Source organism: Prionailurus bengalensis, chromosome B2 (genome assembly GCF_016509475.1).
Source record: "Prionailurus bengalensis isolate Pbe53 chromosome B2, Fcat_Pben_1.1_paternal_pri, whole genome shotgun sequence".
Taxonomy (NCBI): domain Eukaryota; kingdom Metazoa; phylum Chordata; class Mammalia; order Carnivora; family Felidae; genus Prionailurus; species Prionailurus bengalensis.
In genome coordinates this window covers 119,767,536-119,783,642 of record NC_057349.1, presented here as the reverse complement: position 1 = coordinate 119,783,642, position 16,107 = coordinate 119,767,536, and the positions used below count along the sequence as shown (strand labels likewise).

Below are 16,107 nucleotides of genomic sequence, written 5' to 3'. Positions count from 1 at the left end.
TTTTTCCTTAAACATGCTTTATTGAGAGGTATATTGATAGACAAAGAACTGCACAATTTGATTAGTTTGGACATCATACACCTGTGATACCATCACCATAGTCAAGGTAAGGGACATACCCAACAAGTTCTGGCCCTTTCTTTTTAGTTTTAGTTGTGTGCGTGTGTGTGCATGTGAGTGTGTGTGTGTGTGTGTGTGTGTTAAGAACACTTACATGAGATTTACCCTCTTAACATATTTTGAAGTACACAATACCATATTATTAACTATAGGCACTCTGATGTACAACAGACCTCTAGAATTTATTCATGTAGCATAACTAAAACTTTGTATCCATTGAACAATAACTCCCCACCTCCCCCATACTGGTAACCACTATTGTATTCTCTGCTTCATGGGTTTGACTATTACAGATCCCTATACAAGTGGAATAAACTCTTAAGAAGCTCTCAATACCTTAAAAAGAACAGAGCAATCAATAGATAAACCCAGGTCGAATGAACAAATGGATGAGTGGAATAGAATAAAATAGAACAGGAAAGAATAAGTAGTTGAAACTTTTCCTGCCCTAATGCAGCAAATAACTAAGAGCGCAACCACAATTGGCATAATTTTAAATATTTAAATGAATGGAAATTGAAATGAATTCATAACAGATGTCTTTTTTTATGCAATTAATGCTTTTTTTTTTTATGCACTTAGGAGCTGAAGTTTCCTGGAATCATTTTTAAGAGGAGAGGAAACACAGACTCATCTTCCTAGAACAGGGACTTTTAAGTGATAAAGCACTATGGATCCAATTTATATTCCTGAAGACTTATCTGGTTGTCCAAAATTTGGGAATAAATCTTGTCCTCCCGTAAACCGCTCTTTGCATGTCCGAGTGATAATGTATTCAATTATGACTGCAGCCATGTTTATCACTATCTTTGGAAACTTGGTTATAATGATTTCCATATCACATTTCAAACAGCTTCACTCTCCCACAAACTTTCTGATCCTCTCCATGGCAACCACCGACTTCCTTCTGGGTTTTGTCATCATGCCATACAGCATGGTGCGATCAGTGGAGAGCTGCTGGTATTTTGGGGATGGCTTTTGTAAATTCCATGCAAGCTTTGACATGATGCTTAGCCTAACCTCCATTTTCCACCTCTGTTCCATTGCTATTGATCGATTTTATGCCGTGTGCTACCCTTTACACTATGCGACCACAATGACCACCTCCATGATAAAGCGACTGTTAGCATTTTGCTGGTCGGCACCTGCTCTTTTTTCATTCAGTTTAGTTCTATCCGAGGCCAACGTTGCCGGCATGCAGAGCTACGAGATTCTTGTTGCTTGTTTCCATTTCTGTGCACTTACGTTCAACAAATTTTGGGGGACGATATTGTTCACTACATGTTTCTTTACTCCTGGCTCCATCATGGTTGGTATTTATGGCAAAATCTTTCTTGTTTCCAAACGACATGCTCAAGTTATCAGCAACATGCCTGAAAACACAAAGGTGGAAGTGAAAAAAAACTTATCTAAGAAAAAGGACAGGAAAGCAGCTAAGACCCTGGGAATAGTAATGGGGGTGTTTTTAGCATGCTGGCTGCCTTGCTTTCTTGCTGTCTTGATAGACCCATACTTAGACTATTCCACTCCCATAATAGTACTTGACCTTTTAGTGTGGCTTGGGTACTTCAACTCTACTTGCAACCCCCTCATTCATGGGTTTTTTTACCCGTGGTTTCGGAAAGCTCTTAAGTACATATTGTCAGGCAAAATATTTAGCTCTCACTCAGGAACTGCAAACCTATTTCCTGAGGCTCATTAATAAAAAAAAAAAAAAGCTATTACAAAAGTGAAGAGAGTATTGAAAATGAGACTTATCATTTTGGCCTCATGCCTCGCATTAATGATACTATTAAATTTCAGTAATCCGGATAAGTGTCTCCTAACGTGCGCAACAGTTACCTTCAGTATCTTTGACGCATCAGGCATCAGCCGTGTATTAACTGTGACCTCTATCTAATCAACACTCCCATCTGACTGGGGGAAAATACACAAAAGAAGTATAAAACATTTCAGAATAGGTTGGCCTCTACTTACACACATGAGACAATTATAAACCCATAAAAGAATCAATGTAAGAATAAAGAAAATAAAGTGCTAATGGTTTTGGTTGCTGACTCCACTCTAGGAATTCAGAAAATAGATTATTGAGGCCTGCGGACCCATGGAGAAAGTGTGACATAAGGTTGGTCTCTACTACCAACTAGCAGTCAGTCTCCTTTATTGTTTGGTTTGGGAGAATTATTAACCATCATTATATGAATTATTCAGTCATTTCCTGACACCCCGAAGCTTACTACAAAGAGCTGCCCATTGGAGAAGCAGTTGATTACAAATCATCATATGCAATTTGAGCTTTTATCCTTGTGATTTCTCACTCCGTGGTTTATATTTGAAATGACTTCCTGTTTCTTTGTCCCCACCTTCTTCCTCTGCGTGCTGTGTCTACACCACCTGCCAGCAATCACAAAGCCTCTTCCTGTACTCGTTTAAATCATTTTCTCTGTAAGTTGCCCTGCCATCCTGCCAAATAAATTTCATCTACACCACAATGCCTATGATTTAAGTCAGATCATGAATGTTTGGTGAGAATCCTTCCAGTGATTCTTCTGTGAAACATTAAGAAAAAACAGAAACTTCCTTTTATCTGATAGATTGGAAAACACATGCATACGTGTAGCAACCATGTGCACATCCTGTCCTACGCTGGATTAAGTTGTGGGATGGAAAAGAGGAGGAGCAGAAGGAGGGCAGATTGCTCCTGAATCCAAGTTCAGCTTTAGGTCAGACTTTGAATAGGCAAATTTAATTCTGGCTTTTTCCGGACTCTCTTCTAAGCCCTTCTCTCACCATACCCTGACATCCATGTTCTAGGTCCAGCTATGGACAATCATTGGGCTCCACTTGTGCCTTGAAGGACAACATGATTCCATAAGGATGATTCCTCTTCACCATCATTACAGTTTTCATTCCCTGTACTTGTTGGTAGAAAAGCAAAGGGGTGTAATAAATGCATAATTGAATGCCTGCCAAAATATTTGCTAATGCAATGCAACTGCTCGTCTTGAGACAAGAGGGAGAGAGATTGGGTATGAGTAGCACTGCCTGGCTCCTTCTTCCTGAGAGTCCCAAAAGACTGTGGACACCACCCAAGTATACCTCTTCCCTCACAGTTGACGACCAGGGGGCCTGGCTGGCTCAGTCGGCAAAGCATATGACTCCTGATCTCGGGATCGTGACGTTGAGCCCCATATTGAGTGCAAAGATTACTTTAAAAAAATTATCACAGATGAAGACCTTACAACTGACTTGCTGACTGTAGATAGAAATCTATTCTAAATATAAATGGAATAATCTATTGGAATAGATTCAGCTAGGCAATGCATGTAATAGATAGCTCTAAGGCTATAGGAAAAGTCTCTATTCATTGATATAGATATTGAGTCCTCAGTAAAGGATATAAATATTCATCATATGCCTTCCCTCCCATCTGTGTTAACTAGTGTTCTTGCCTCAGGTTTCACAGCTTTCTGATCTACTCTACACAGTTTTCTGAAGTTAACAACTTTCTTCTTAAATATCTTCCATTGTTTCTATGCTAGATTCCCTCTATTTACACTAGTGGGGAGCACAGATTAAGATTAGGATTAAGGGGGTCCCTTGCTGTGGGGTGTCCAATGGCATTCTACCAATGAGAAGCACCCGCAAGAGATCGAAGGATGGACAGAAGTTGAAATCAGGGTAACGCAGATAACCTCTCTGTTACATTGCCCTGGAGTTGGCTGACTTCATACAGGAAAGGACATGTGGAGTCCCTCTCCATACAACTATTCTCTCAAGTTCCCATAGCCACTCCCTCTCCCTGTCACTTAGGGCCCCACAGGGTGGTGACTCTATGCTATTGCTGCCCCTGGATACTAGGTTGTTTCTTGCTGGTTTTCTTAATGCTGCCCACATCATTGTAAATAGTCCCTTTATTAAACTATCCTCAATCACCCAGGTTGATTGTGCCATCTGTTTCCTGCTAGACACATGGTGAGTGTAGCTTTCATTGCTCTAAGACAAAGTTTTGAAATTCTTCTCAAAAACATCAAGTCTGTCCAAACCCAACTTGGCCTTTCTTTGTGTTTTCACATTTAGTCACTTCTCTGAAGGGATTGTTGGTGCCCAATAAATCATTCTTCTGTTAGTCCTACCTGGGGGCAACTTGCCTTTCTCCTCTACCTGACAAACTTTTTATTTTTAGGATCAGTCATCAATGTAAGATTTATGGTGTCCTTTTTGTGTATAGAAAAGAGTATTTGAGGTAATTTTGGCTTCTAAAATTAATCTTTCACTTACAAAATAATAATATTGAAAAACGTAGCTCTTCCTTTAAAATCTTATTTAACTAATAACTTTTATTTAATGGTAACATATAAACTATAATTTATAAACAGAATATAGTTACTCTATTTCCACAGTTAGTAACTTCTAACATCTTTAAGGGGCAAATACAGCTATTTAATTGAATTATCTTAATATTTTACTTGTATTTATCAAAATGTTCAACTTCTCTTTTTTGTAGTTTTTAATTTTTTTAATTTTATTTAATTTTATTTAATTTTATTTTAAGTGGTCTCCACGCCCAACATGGAGCTTAAACTCACGACCCCAAGATTAAGAGTTCCATGCTCTACCAACTGAGTTAGCCAAGAGCAACCCTTAATTTCCCTCTTGAAAATTTGTCAGACTAATGCATAAAACATTTCCTAGTACTTAGAAACTCTTGTAGACTTAATGGCTTACAAATATGGTAATTTTAACATTCTTTTGTTTTATTTTATTATTTTTTTTATTTTAAAGAGAAAGAGAGAGCATGAGCAGGGGAAGGGGCAGAGGGAAAGAGAGTGAGAGCATCCCAAGCAGGTTCCACGCTCAGTATGAAGCCTGACACAAGTCTCGATCTCATGACCTGGGATCATGACCTGAGTTAAAATCAAGAGTCAGATGTTCAATTGACTGAGCCACCCAAGCGATCCGGTAATTTAAGATTCTTAGCAATTATAATACCATTTATAGACTTACCAAACTTTTCTTGGGCCTTTCAACTTAAAAATCATGGTTAAATTAATTATTTAATAACAGATTTTATACAACAGAATAAGAGGCTTCTGCACAGCAAAGGAAAACAATCAACAAAACTAAAAGATAACCTACTGAATGGGAGATTATACTTGCAAATGACCTATCCTATAAAAGGTTAGTATCAAAAATGTTTAAAGAACTTACACGACTCAACAGCCAAAAACAAATAATCCAATTAAAAAATAGGCAGAAGACATGAACAGACATTTTTCCAAAGAAGACATCCAGATGGACAACAGACACACTAGATGCTTAACATCACTCATCATCCAGGAAACGCAAATCAAAACCACAGTGAGATATACCTCACACCTTTTAGAATGGCTAAAATCAAAAAAAGAAAAAAAAAACAGAAGAAAGAACAAATGTTGGCAAGGATGTAGAGGAAAAAGAACCCTCTTGCATTGTTGGTGGGAATGCAAACTGCCGCAGGCAGTCTGGAAAACAGTATGGCTTTTCCTCAAAAAGTTAAAAACAGAAGTACTCTATGATCCAGTATCTTACTACTGGGTATTTACTCAAAAAATACAAAGCCACTAATTCAAAGGGATACATGCATCCCTGTTTATTGCAGCATTATTTATAATTGCCAAATTATGGAAGCGGCCCAAGTGTCCATGAATGGATAAAGAAGAGGTGGAATATACATGTATATCAATATTATTCAGCCATTAAAAGGAATGAAATCTTTTTAATTTGCAACGACATGGATGGAGCGACAGAGTATAATGCTAAGCAAAATAATTCAGTCAGAGAAATACAAAAGCTATATGATTTCACTCATATAAAGAATTTAAGAGACAAAACAAAGACAAAACAAGAAGAGAAAGAAAGAGAGAGACAAACCAAGAAACAGACTGTTAACAATAGAGAACAAACTGGTGAATACCAGAGAGGAGGTAGGTGGTGAGGGGATGGGTGAAATAGGTGATGGGGATTAAAGAGTTCACTTATCACGACGAGCACTGAGTAATGTATGGAATTGTTGAATCCCTGTATTATCTACCTGAGACAAATATAACACTATATTTCGACTACACTGAATTAATATTTAAAAACTTAATGAAAAAGCCCTAAAGAAGTAGGAAAATATTCCATACTAATGGATTTAAATTCTCAATATGGATTGAAGATGACAATGCTCCCTGTCGATGTATAGGTTAAATGCAATCCCAATCAAAAGCCCATCAAGATGTGTGTGTGTGTGTGTGTGTGTGTGTGTAAGTTGAAGGGCTGATTCTAAAATGTTCATGTGGAAATGCATAAGATATAGAAAACAATCTTGAAGAAGAACGAAGAGGACCTTCCACTACCAAATATTGATTACTACTACAAAGCTATAGTAAGTAAGACAGTGTTATAATGGTGAAAGGATAGAACGGAATAGAAAGCCCAGAACCAGTTCCATATATATTTGGTTACCTGACATGAGATCAAGGCACCGCTGCATTTATATATACTGTGATTCCATTTATAAAAATAGCAAGAACAGGAGGGGCGTCTGGCTGGTTCAGTCAGAGGAGCATATGATTCTTGATCTTGGGTATTGAGTTCAAACCCCATTGGGTGTAGTGATTACTAAATAAATAAAGACACTTTTAAAAAAATTGCAAGAACAGGAAAAACTAATTTTTGATGAAAAAAGTCAGAATAGTGGTTACCCATACGGGAAGAGGTGACTAGAAAGGGGCACAAGAGAACCATCTACATACTGGAAATATTCTAGGTCTCTCCTGGACTATGGCTATACAGGTCTATATGTATTCAAAATCTCATAAGCTGTATGCTTGATATTTGTGCATTTACTGGGTTTGTGTTGTACTACAATAAAAAGTTTTAAGAATATAAAAAGAAAAAAAATAAAAACACATTTTAAGTGGGAATCACAAAGCTATGGTGATAAATGCCCTAACATACTAAATTCTTTTAAACATTACACATACTGAAAATGACACATATACAAAGATTACTTTTAAACTGGATGTAAACTATATTAATACTACAAATTTGAATTACAGATCCTTCACAAGCATGAATATAAGGGTTTTTATATGCAAAATTTTAATTAATAAATTTAAATGATATAAGTAAAGTAAATAAAAATGATAAAAATAAATAAATAATACATTTAGATGATATAAAGAAAAACTTCAAAAAAATCTTTTGAGGGGCGCCTGGATGGCTCAGTCGGTTGAGCATCCAACTTTGACTCAGGTCATGATCTCACAGTTTGCGAGTTCGGGCCCCATGTCAGGCTCTGTGCTGACAGCTCAGAGCCTGGAACCTGCTTCAGATTCTGTGTCTCCCTCTCTCTCTGCCCCTTCCCTGCTTGCACTCTGTATCTCTCTCTCTCAAAAATAAATTAACATTAAACTTTTTTTTAAATCTTTTGAAAAAATTTTAAAGAGACTGCTTGCATATTAAAAAATGCAAAAGGAAGAAAGAATTGTGCACTAAAAAATAAATTTCCCTCTAATCTGTCCTTCTGGCTTACAGACTGCTTTTTCAGAGGCAATTACTTTCCTGTGTATCTTTCTAGAAATACACAGGCACATCCACAATCATATATGTACACATTGTTCTCACGTACTTTTTTTGAAGATGGCAAAATACTATACATGCTGTTCTGCAACTTGATTGCTTCACTTAGTAATATTAGGGATTCATTCTCTATCAGGAAACAGTTTTTCCTAATTTTTCAAAAGCTCTAAAAAATATTCCATTATTTGGAAGTATCATAATGTATATAACTGGATTTCTACTGTTTCTGATCTCTGTGGTAACAAATCATGCTGCAATAAATATCCATGTGAGCACGTATCTATTTATTGAGTATATCAGCAAACACCTTAGTTGTTTGCTTTTTGATGTTTATTTTACTGCATTTCCATGATTGCATTATATCACTTCTCCCTTTGTGGTTCAATACAGTGCTTAGTTATCAGTGTCTACCCAGAGGGATACAGAACAGAACATAGTGATAAGCTAGAACTAAACCCTGTCCTCTGGAAATTTGAATTTTAGTGAGGGAAAAGAAAACATAGGGCAGATGAACACATATTTTGCAAAGTTTTTCAAGTATAATATACCTGACCTGAACCATGTAAATCTCGCGTTTAATTTAGATCTATTAGTTATTTAGTGTATGAAGGAAATCCTTCTGAAAATTCAAGTGTGCAATTTATAGGTACCTGTTGGTCTGGTTTGTCTTTTCCTTCCTTCCATTCTTTTTTCTTTTTTACTTTATTCTTTGATCTTTATTTTAGTCTCTATAACTTGATTCTTATTTCTTTTATTTTACTTACTTTATTCTTATTTATACTTTATCCTATATTACTTTATTCAACTTGGGGGATAAGCCACTGAGAGTGGGCTGCTGGTAAATTAATGCCAAGGAAAGAAAAGATCTTCTTAAGGTCAAAAGGATGCAATTGTTTTTTCTTTTTGCAAATTAAGCTCTTTTAGTAATAATTAAGTCCTGGGGCTCCAAAAGTCCCTGTGCCCCAGGAGAGCTGGGATGATGGATCGGACAGCTCAGAATCTGACTGTAGCAGCTAAGTGTGTGCTTTATGCTTCATCATCTCAGAAGCTCACTGAGGAGTAATCTTCATGCTAAATAATTTTGCTTAGTCAAACACCATTGAAGCATTCGAGCCTTGGTGTGAGCCTGGATAAACTGTTGTTATTGTTCTTTTAATGTTTATTTATTTATTTTGAGAGAGAGAGAGAGAGAGAGAGCGCGCAATCAGGGGAGGGCAGAGAGAGAGGAGAGAGAGAAAGAGAGAGAATCTCAAGAAGGCTCTGCATTGTCCATGCAGAGCCTGAAGCCAGGCTCAATCTCACGAACTGTAAGATCATGACCTGAGCCGAAATCAAGAGTTGGGCGCTTCACCGACTGAGCCACCTAGGCGCCCCTCACCTGGACAAACTCTTAAAGCCACCAATAGGTCATAAGTCCTCCACTAGCTCTTAAAACAACTTCACAGTTGATTTCTCTCTGTTAAAACAACAATGTACCTTTCTACTTTCCTGAATGGACCCTGCCCAATAGAATGAGAATTTATAAAAATATGCCATGAAGTTATTAGTTCTATATCGAGGAAGACATTTGGAAAGAGAAGTTTTATAAACCCAGATGAGCATTGAAGGAAAACCCAACATCCTCTAACTGTCCCCATTCACCAAGGGTTTTCATTTTATAAAGAAAAATCCCCAGAGGATGGAATAAAGTTAGTTTTTGCTAGTTCTCAATATGAATAATTTGATTCAATGTTTTCTAAATACCTAAACTTTGATGCTCTCTAAAGCATTGAGTATTTAGATATAACAGTTTTATGTCCCTGATGGGTGATAAAATTATCCATGTAAACGACCTGAAGCTTAGTGTTTAGGACTATGGTGCCCTAATAGAAGCACCTTCCCCCAGGGATCATGAAAATACTCACACGGTGAAAGAAGTTTTCGCTTTTCATTTGGTTGGTTTGAAGCAATGGTTCTTACTGCTTTTTGCGTGGTTAGGATCCTCATTTGGAAAATTATGGACTTCATTGCAGTATGAATATCACTGACCCGTGCATGGTAGCATAAGGAAAAAATACTGATAGGAAAAGATAGGATTCCGTAGGCAGAGAGAGAGGGAAAGGATAGGACCTGAGGTCCCTGGGTGGGGAAAAACACATTTTTTGGAGCAATGCTGGCAGGTCTGACCACAGCGAACCCCCTCAAGGCGTAAGGGTCCTCTTAAGAACGTAACAGACCCCACCTACTCCCCCTCAGGTTTCCCTCAGGAATTTGAGCAAAGATAAGTAGACTCAAAATAAGTACACCATAAAACGTATGACTCACAAGGAATGGTATGGCCATAGACCATCCCTCAGACAATGGAAATGAGCCAATCAGGAGTGGACAACCCAGCACCTAATTACCAAGCCAATAAGCATAGAACCTGAGAAGAAATATGGGGGAAGGGAAGCAGGGGGCGACCAGAACCTTACAAGGACTCTTGCCTATAGTCGTCAGGCGTTCACTTTCCAAAGTCCCCTCTCTTTAAACAGAGCTATGAAAGCTCTCTTTACGAAACTATTCTTCCTTACTGATCTCATACTCTAATAAGCTTTTGCCTGCGGCTCATTTTGTGCCCCCCTCTTCATTCTTCGAAGAGACTAGACAAGGAATCCCCGGTACTGAGGTAAGAAATCCTGCAATAGTATAAATGAGTCAACTTTTCACTAGGGATTAAAGAACTCAGTGCTTCAAAACACCTGTCATTTGGTAATAAGTGGAGTGAGCACTTTTTTAGATTTTAACCAAATTCTCTCCTTTCTCACTCTTTCTTCTTTGCTTCCTTATCCACCCACCCACCCCCCTTCTTTTCACTTTTTCTCATTTGTCTCCACTTTGGCCTTGTGCTAGCCTATTCCATGCTGTTCCTCTGAAGCCAAAGGAACAGTAGGACACTGATTCGCCCTCCCAGAGCTAATTCTCTGGTGACCTGCTGTAATGGCTTTGCCGGCAGCGCATGGAAGATTGTTAAAGGACACGCCTGTCAAAAGCAGGACAGAAGGAGGTGATGCAGCCTCAGGAGGCATATTTTGTGTGTACACGCACAGGATAGCCTGCCAGGGCACCACCTATAAGAACTTGAGCCTAAGTGCCTTTTCTGGTCGGGTGTCAGCAGAGGGGAGAGCCGCGAGACACAATGAGCAGTTGTGTGGTAAGAAATCTTGGCACAACAGATATTTCATCTCACAGTGACTTTAGCTCCAAATTACCTAATTAGCCAGACAAGTTCTGGTAAACAAGAGGAGAATATATTAAAAGAAGAAAAAGATCAGATACATTCATCCTTTTTCTGATTTATGTTGAAAGGAATCAAATTTAAAACACTGGTCTAAAAAATAAAGCCAGATGACTTTTTTTTTTTTTAATCACCAAAATTCTAAACAGGCCATGATAGGAAAACCCACAGCAGTTCTTTCTTGAATTTGATTCACAAGCAAGCTCCCTTACCTAGGAAACTATTGCGTAAGTGATGTACGTCAAGGTAAGATAAAATCATTTTTCCCCACAGAAATAGTCTCAGAAGTAAAGCAGCTGAACTATGTCACTTAGCAAGAGAAGAAAAATCAGACCTGAGTAAGCAGGTTTGATATGTCCTTTCCTAAAATTTCCACTGTATTTGTAATACATTATTGAGCTAGATGAATATTTTCCTTCTTATTTTGGAGAAATAAATATATATTAATAGAATTTTAGGTATTTAATGCTTGGGGAAAATTATTACGTGAGTCCTTTTTCATTTTTTCTTTGCAATTCTGAGGGACTTTTGTGTTTTTGAAATCATTATTTCAGTCCTTGTTTGTTTCCTTATTATGTTATCTTTTCCCTTAAATAATTAAATTTGAACTAAAAGACAATGCAATGCTTGCTCCTCTCCAGAGTTGTTTGCAAATGTTTCTTTTTACTTCTTAGGAAAAAAAACTAACAATTTTCTATGCTTGCATTGGGTGATTGTTTACAGTGCTGTCATGCATTTGGCCCCCGGAAATGTAACTGGTAAAAAGAAAAAGAAGTGTCATAATAATATCCTAGGTTGAAAGTGAGATGTCTTAGTGGCCTTAACTTTATTTAATCTTATTAAAAATTACTGTATATCTTTTGGAAGTGAGTCTTCAACCTAAAGGAATCTAGTCTGTTAAGTTTTTTTTTTTTATGTTTATTTTTGAGACAGAGAGAGACAGAGCATGAACAGGAGAGGGTCAGAGAGAGAGGGAGACACAGAATCGGAAGCAGGCTCCAGGCTCTGAGCTGTCAGCACAGAGCCCTATGTGGGGCTCGAACTCACGGACCCTGAGATCATGACCTGGGCCAAAGTCCGACGCTTAACCGACCGAGCCACCCAGGCGCCCCTGTTATGTTCTTAAATAACAAACAGGGGCGCCTGGGTGGCTCGGTCGGTTAAGCGTCCGACTTCGGCTCAGGTCATGATCCCACGGTCCGTGGGTTCAAGCCCCGCGGGTTCAAGCCCCGCGTTGGGCTCTGTGCTGACAGCTCAGAGCCTGGAGCCTGTTTCGGGTTCTGTGTCTCCCTCTCTCTGTGACCCTCCCCCGTTCATGCTCTGTCTCTCTCTGTCTCAAAAATGAATAAACGTTAAAAAAAAAAAAAAATTAAATAACAAAAGCCGGACTGCACTTGATTTCATGACAATTTCTTTGTTTAACAAAGCAGTAGACCAGCAGCCATATTTGCATTTGCTTACTTGCTTTTGTAATTTGGGACCAAGAGTTTATGATAGGGGCTTAAAGCACTATTACCTTTGACATTACCTTCACAAGTCACACGCGTAATGACTTTGTAAGTAAACAAGTTTAAACACTTCCCTAATATAGGTAACCATGCATCTGAAACATGAGATAATGTTATTAAGTTTGGGCAGCTGTTTCATACCCTGCTTCCTCCCACAAAAAAATAAATAAATAAGATGAAATAAATGATATTCACTTTACACACCTAGGAGGTTAAGTTGTATCAATTCTTTCAGGCATTAAATTTTCAAAAATGAAACTTCAAACTCCAAAAATTATACCATAAACAATTGAAGAGTGCCTATTTTGTATGAGAATGCTGTCTGTCTATGGATATGCAGTGAAATGCTTAAGAAATTTTTTGGTACCTGTCAGCTATCTTTAAGGATGATTTTTTAAAGAATTAAAGAAAAAAATTAAATTCACAAAAATAAGATGAAAGGCAGAATAAAGTTAATTTGTTAAAGAAGTTAATTGAGCATTTAAGATTTCATTATTCCATTATTTAAGATTTCGTGGCTAAAGTGATAAGTAACCAAATAATTTGTGCTGTATGTTCCAAAATTGATAAGCTACAGTTTAAAAAGGATTTGAATAAGTCTTTGTCCTTCTTACCTGTGTTTGGTTTCTCAAGTTCAAATCCATTGCACAATATTTGATTGACAAAATTAAAACATACCTAAAGAAAAATGTTAATTTGAGAAATTAACTTATTATATCCAGATCAAATAAAATGCGCCATGATGTTAAAATTTCAAATAATACACATTGGAAAAAAAAATGGCTGAGCTATTGTAGCAAATACTGTAAATATTATTTTCAAAGGTAATTGTATTCTCATTTAGTCTGTTTTCCAAGTAAATTTCATGAGGACATGATTGTGGGTTTGTTTTTACGATGGACCAGTGAGTTTTCATTTCTTCTCAGGCCAAAGTCCACTCTACCCACCTGGCCTTAGAGCTCAGTAATGCTTGTCTTTGGTCATCAGAATTACACAGCCAGTCCGGGCACTGGAAAAACAAATCCAACCTCTGCCATACTCTGGGTGAGTCAGTCTCATTATTTTCACATTTTTAAAGGCAACAACATAAATTATGTAACGTGACAGTTTAAACAGTGAGCACGCCCATGTGTCAAATTTGTTCCCAATATAAGTCTTGCAATCTGGGGACCAGGAGACCTCAACTTAAATTTGAATTCATGGATGGAGTTGCTAAATGAAAGGAGGTAACACACAAGATTTACAGAATTTATCATTTCAGTATCCCCCTGCCCTTTTTGGAGATTATTCATGTATAATTTTGTAGACTTTAGCACATTTTCAGTCGACCACAAATTGCTCTAAAAATCTAAAAACTTATTCTTCACATTGGAAAGAAAAATATTCCCTTAACTGAATAGGATGTATTAATCAACAGGATCCAAAGCATTTGCAAATACCCACAAGAGAAGTTAAGGGGGGGAGGGGGGGGGGCACAATCTTTAGATTGTAATTATTTTTGAAGCTAAACATTAAATAAAAGTTCCATAAGTCCTAGTAATTCTTGACAGGTTTTATCCATCAAATTGGTTAATATAAGTGGGATAGAGAAAATTCTTGATCTGCCTATAGATTTGGAATCCTAAGTAAGGGTTACATATTAGTGCCAGAACATGGGCATTTACCTGGGTTACTTAGGTGGTTTTAACTGGGTTACTTAGACATTGGATATTCATTCAGTTGTCTTTAGTCCCTTCCTACTTAAGGGATAATCCTTAGACTAACAGCATTGGCATCTCCTGAGAGCCAGACTCTTAACCTCCACCCCAGAAACAGAATCTGTATTTTAGAAAGACCCCTGGGTGATTTGTATGTACATTAAAGTTTGGAAAGCAGTGCTCTTGGTCGGTAGGAAGTTCAGTTTAAGATTGGAAATGCAGCTACCTGGGCCTTTCTGAAAATTTGCCCACCAGGGATTTTTATTGTTTTTCTTCTTTCTCTCACAGGAAAGAGAGGAGCACAGTAATTTTGCAAAAGATTAATAGTACCCACAGGACAAAGACGATGAATTCACCTGAACTTTGGAATCCTCCGGAAGTCCAATTTTGCTTTGCTTTGGTCAACAATTCATGCCCTAGAAATGTGAGGTCTGTGCTGAGTGTGTGTGCCATGTATGTTGTCATGACTGGTGCTATAGTGATGACCATGTTGGGCAACCTGGTTGTGATCATTTCCATCGCTCACTTCAAGCAGCTCCAGTCCCCAACCAACTTCCTGATTCTCTCCATGGCCACAACTGACTTTTTGTTGAGCTGTGTGGTCATGCCCTTCAGTATGGTCAGGTCCATTGAGTCTTGCTGGTATTTTGGAGACCTCTTTTGCAAAGTCCACAGCTGCTGTGACATCATGCTCTGCACCACCTCTATTTTTCACCTCTGCTTCATCTCAGTGGATCGCTACTATGCTGTTTGTGACCCTTTGCATTATGTCACCAAAATTACCATCCCTGTAATAGAGGTCTTTCTACTCATCAGTTGGTCTATTCCAATTTTTTTTGCCTTTGGCCTGGTATTCTCAGAATTAAACATAGTTGGTGCAGAAGACTTTGTTGCAGCCATTGACTGCACAGGTTTGTGTGTATTGATATTTAACAAGCTCTGGGGGGTGTTGGCTTCCTTTATAGCCTGCTTCCTACCTGGGACTGTAATGGTGGGGATTTACATACACATTTTCAGCGTAGCCAGGAAGCATACTAAGCAAATTGGCATGGGTCCTACCAGGAAACACGTTGGGTCAGAAAGCAAAATGAAAGTATCATCCAGAAAAGAAAGCAAGGCCACCAAGACTTTAAGCATAGTCATGGGAGTGTTTGTATTGTGCTGGCTGCCCTTTTTCATCTTGACAATCACAGACCCTTTCATTAATTTCACAACTCCTGCAGATTTGTACAATGTCTTCCTCTGGCTGGGTTATTTCAACTCCACTTTCAATCCCATCATATATGGCATGTTTTATCCCTGGTTTCGCAAGGCATTGCGGATGATTGTCACGGGAACCATCTTCCACGCTGACTCTTCTACCCTAAGCCTATATCCTGCAGATACTTAGGCAATACTCTCCATTCTGTAAGATTCTTTCCTGGTAAGGAATCTTGTTGGATGCTCCTCCTCAAAGGTAAGGCCATAAACTTACTGGATAAGCATATTCTTCCAGTTGGTGTTATGGACATCTCTCTAAGTAGGAGCAATCGATCTAGCCTTCTGGGTTTACCAGAGCTACCAAAATGGTTAATTTCTGGAGTTCTGGGGAAGGCATCTCCAATAAAAAACTCTGTCCCATGGCTTGCTGATTCCTGAATTCACAAAATTAGAGATTTAGAATTTCACTCCTTTGACTTAAATCAAATGGAGATCTTTTTTTTTTTCTTATGAACATCAGAAGAGGAGACAGAGTTGGTCTTCACACTTATTGACAGCCAAGCAGAGTTTATCTAAATCTTTCATGAGACTATTGTTCTATCTTAGGGGAGCCAGGGAGAGAGCTTGAGAACATTGGGAGTCTGGATTATTTAGCATGTGATTGACTTGGAAGGGGAGAAGGAAGCAGACAGTTGTAGCTAGTTTCATTTTTTTTGGT

At 38.1% G+C, this 16,107-nt stretch overlaps 2 protein-coding genes across 2 annotated transcripts; both read left to right on the top strand.

Annotated features, from left to right (window-relative positions):
* The first annotated feature begins 720 nt into the window (after window positions 1–720).
* LOC122489028 (trace amine-associated receptor 3) lies at window positions 721–1,822 on the top strand. Its single transcript, XM_043590539.1, has one exon. The coding sequence runs from the start codon at window positions 791–793 to the stop codon at window positions 1,820–1,822; it is 1,032 nt and encodes a 343-aa protein (XP_043446474.1). The 5' UTR covers window positions 721–790.
* Window positions 1,823–10,877: 9,055 nt separating this feature from the next.
* On the top strand, window positions 10,878–16,107 carry LOC122489027 (trace amine-associated receptor 4). The gene is made up of 3 exons (XM_043590538.1): window positions 10,878–11,230; window positions 13,419–13,536; window positions 14,478–16,107. The coding sequence occupies exon 3, from the start codon at window positions 14,536–14,538 to the stop codon at window positions 15,577–15,579; it is 1,044 nt and encodes a 347-aa protein (XP_043446473.1). The 5' UTR covers window positions 10,878–11,230; window positions 13,419–13,536; window positions 14,478–14,535; the 3' UTR covers window positions 15,580–16,107.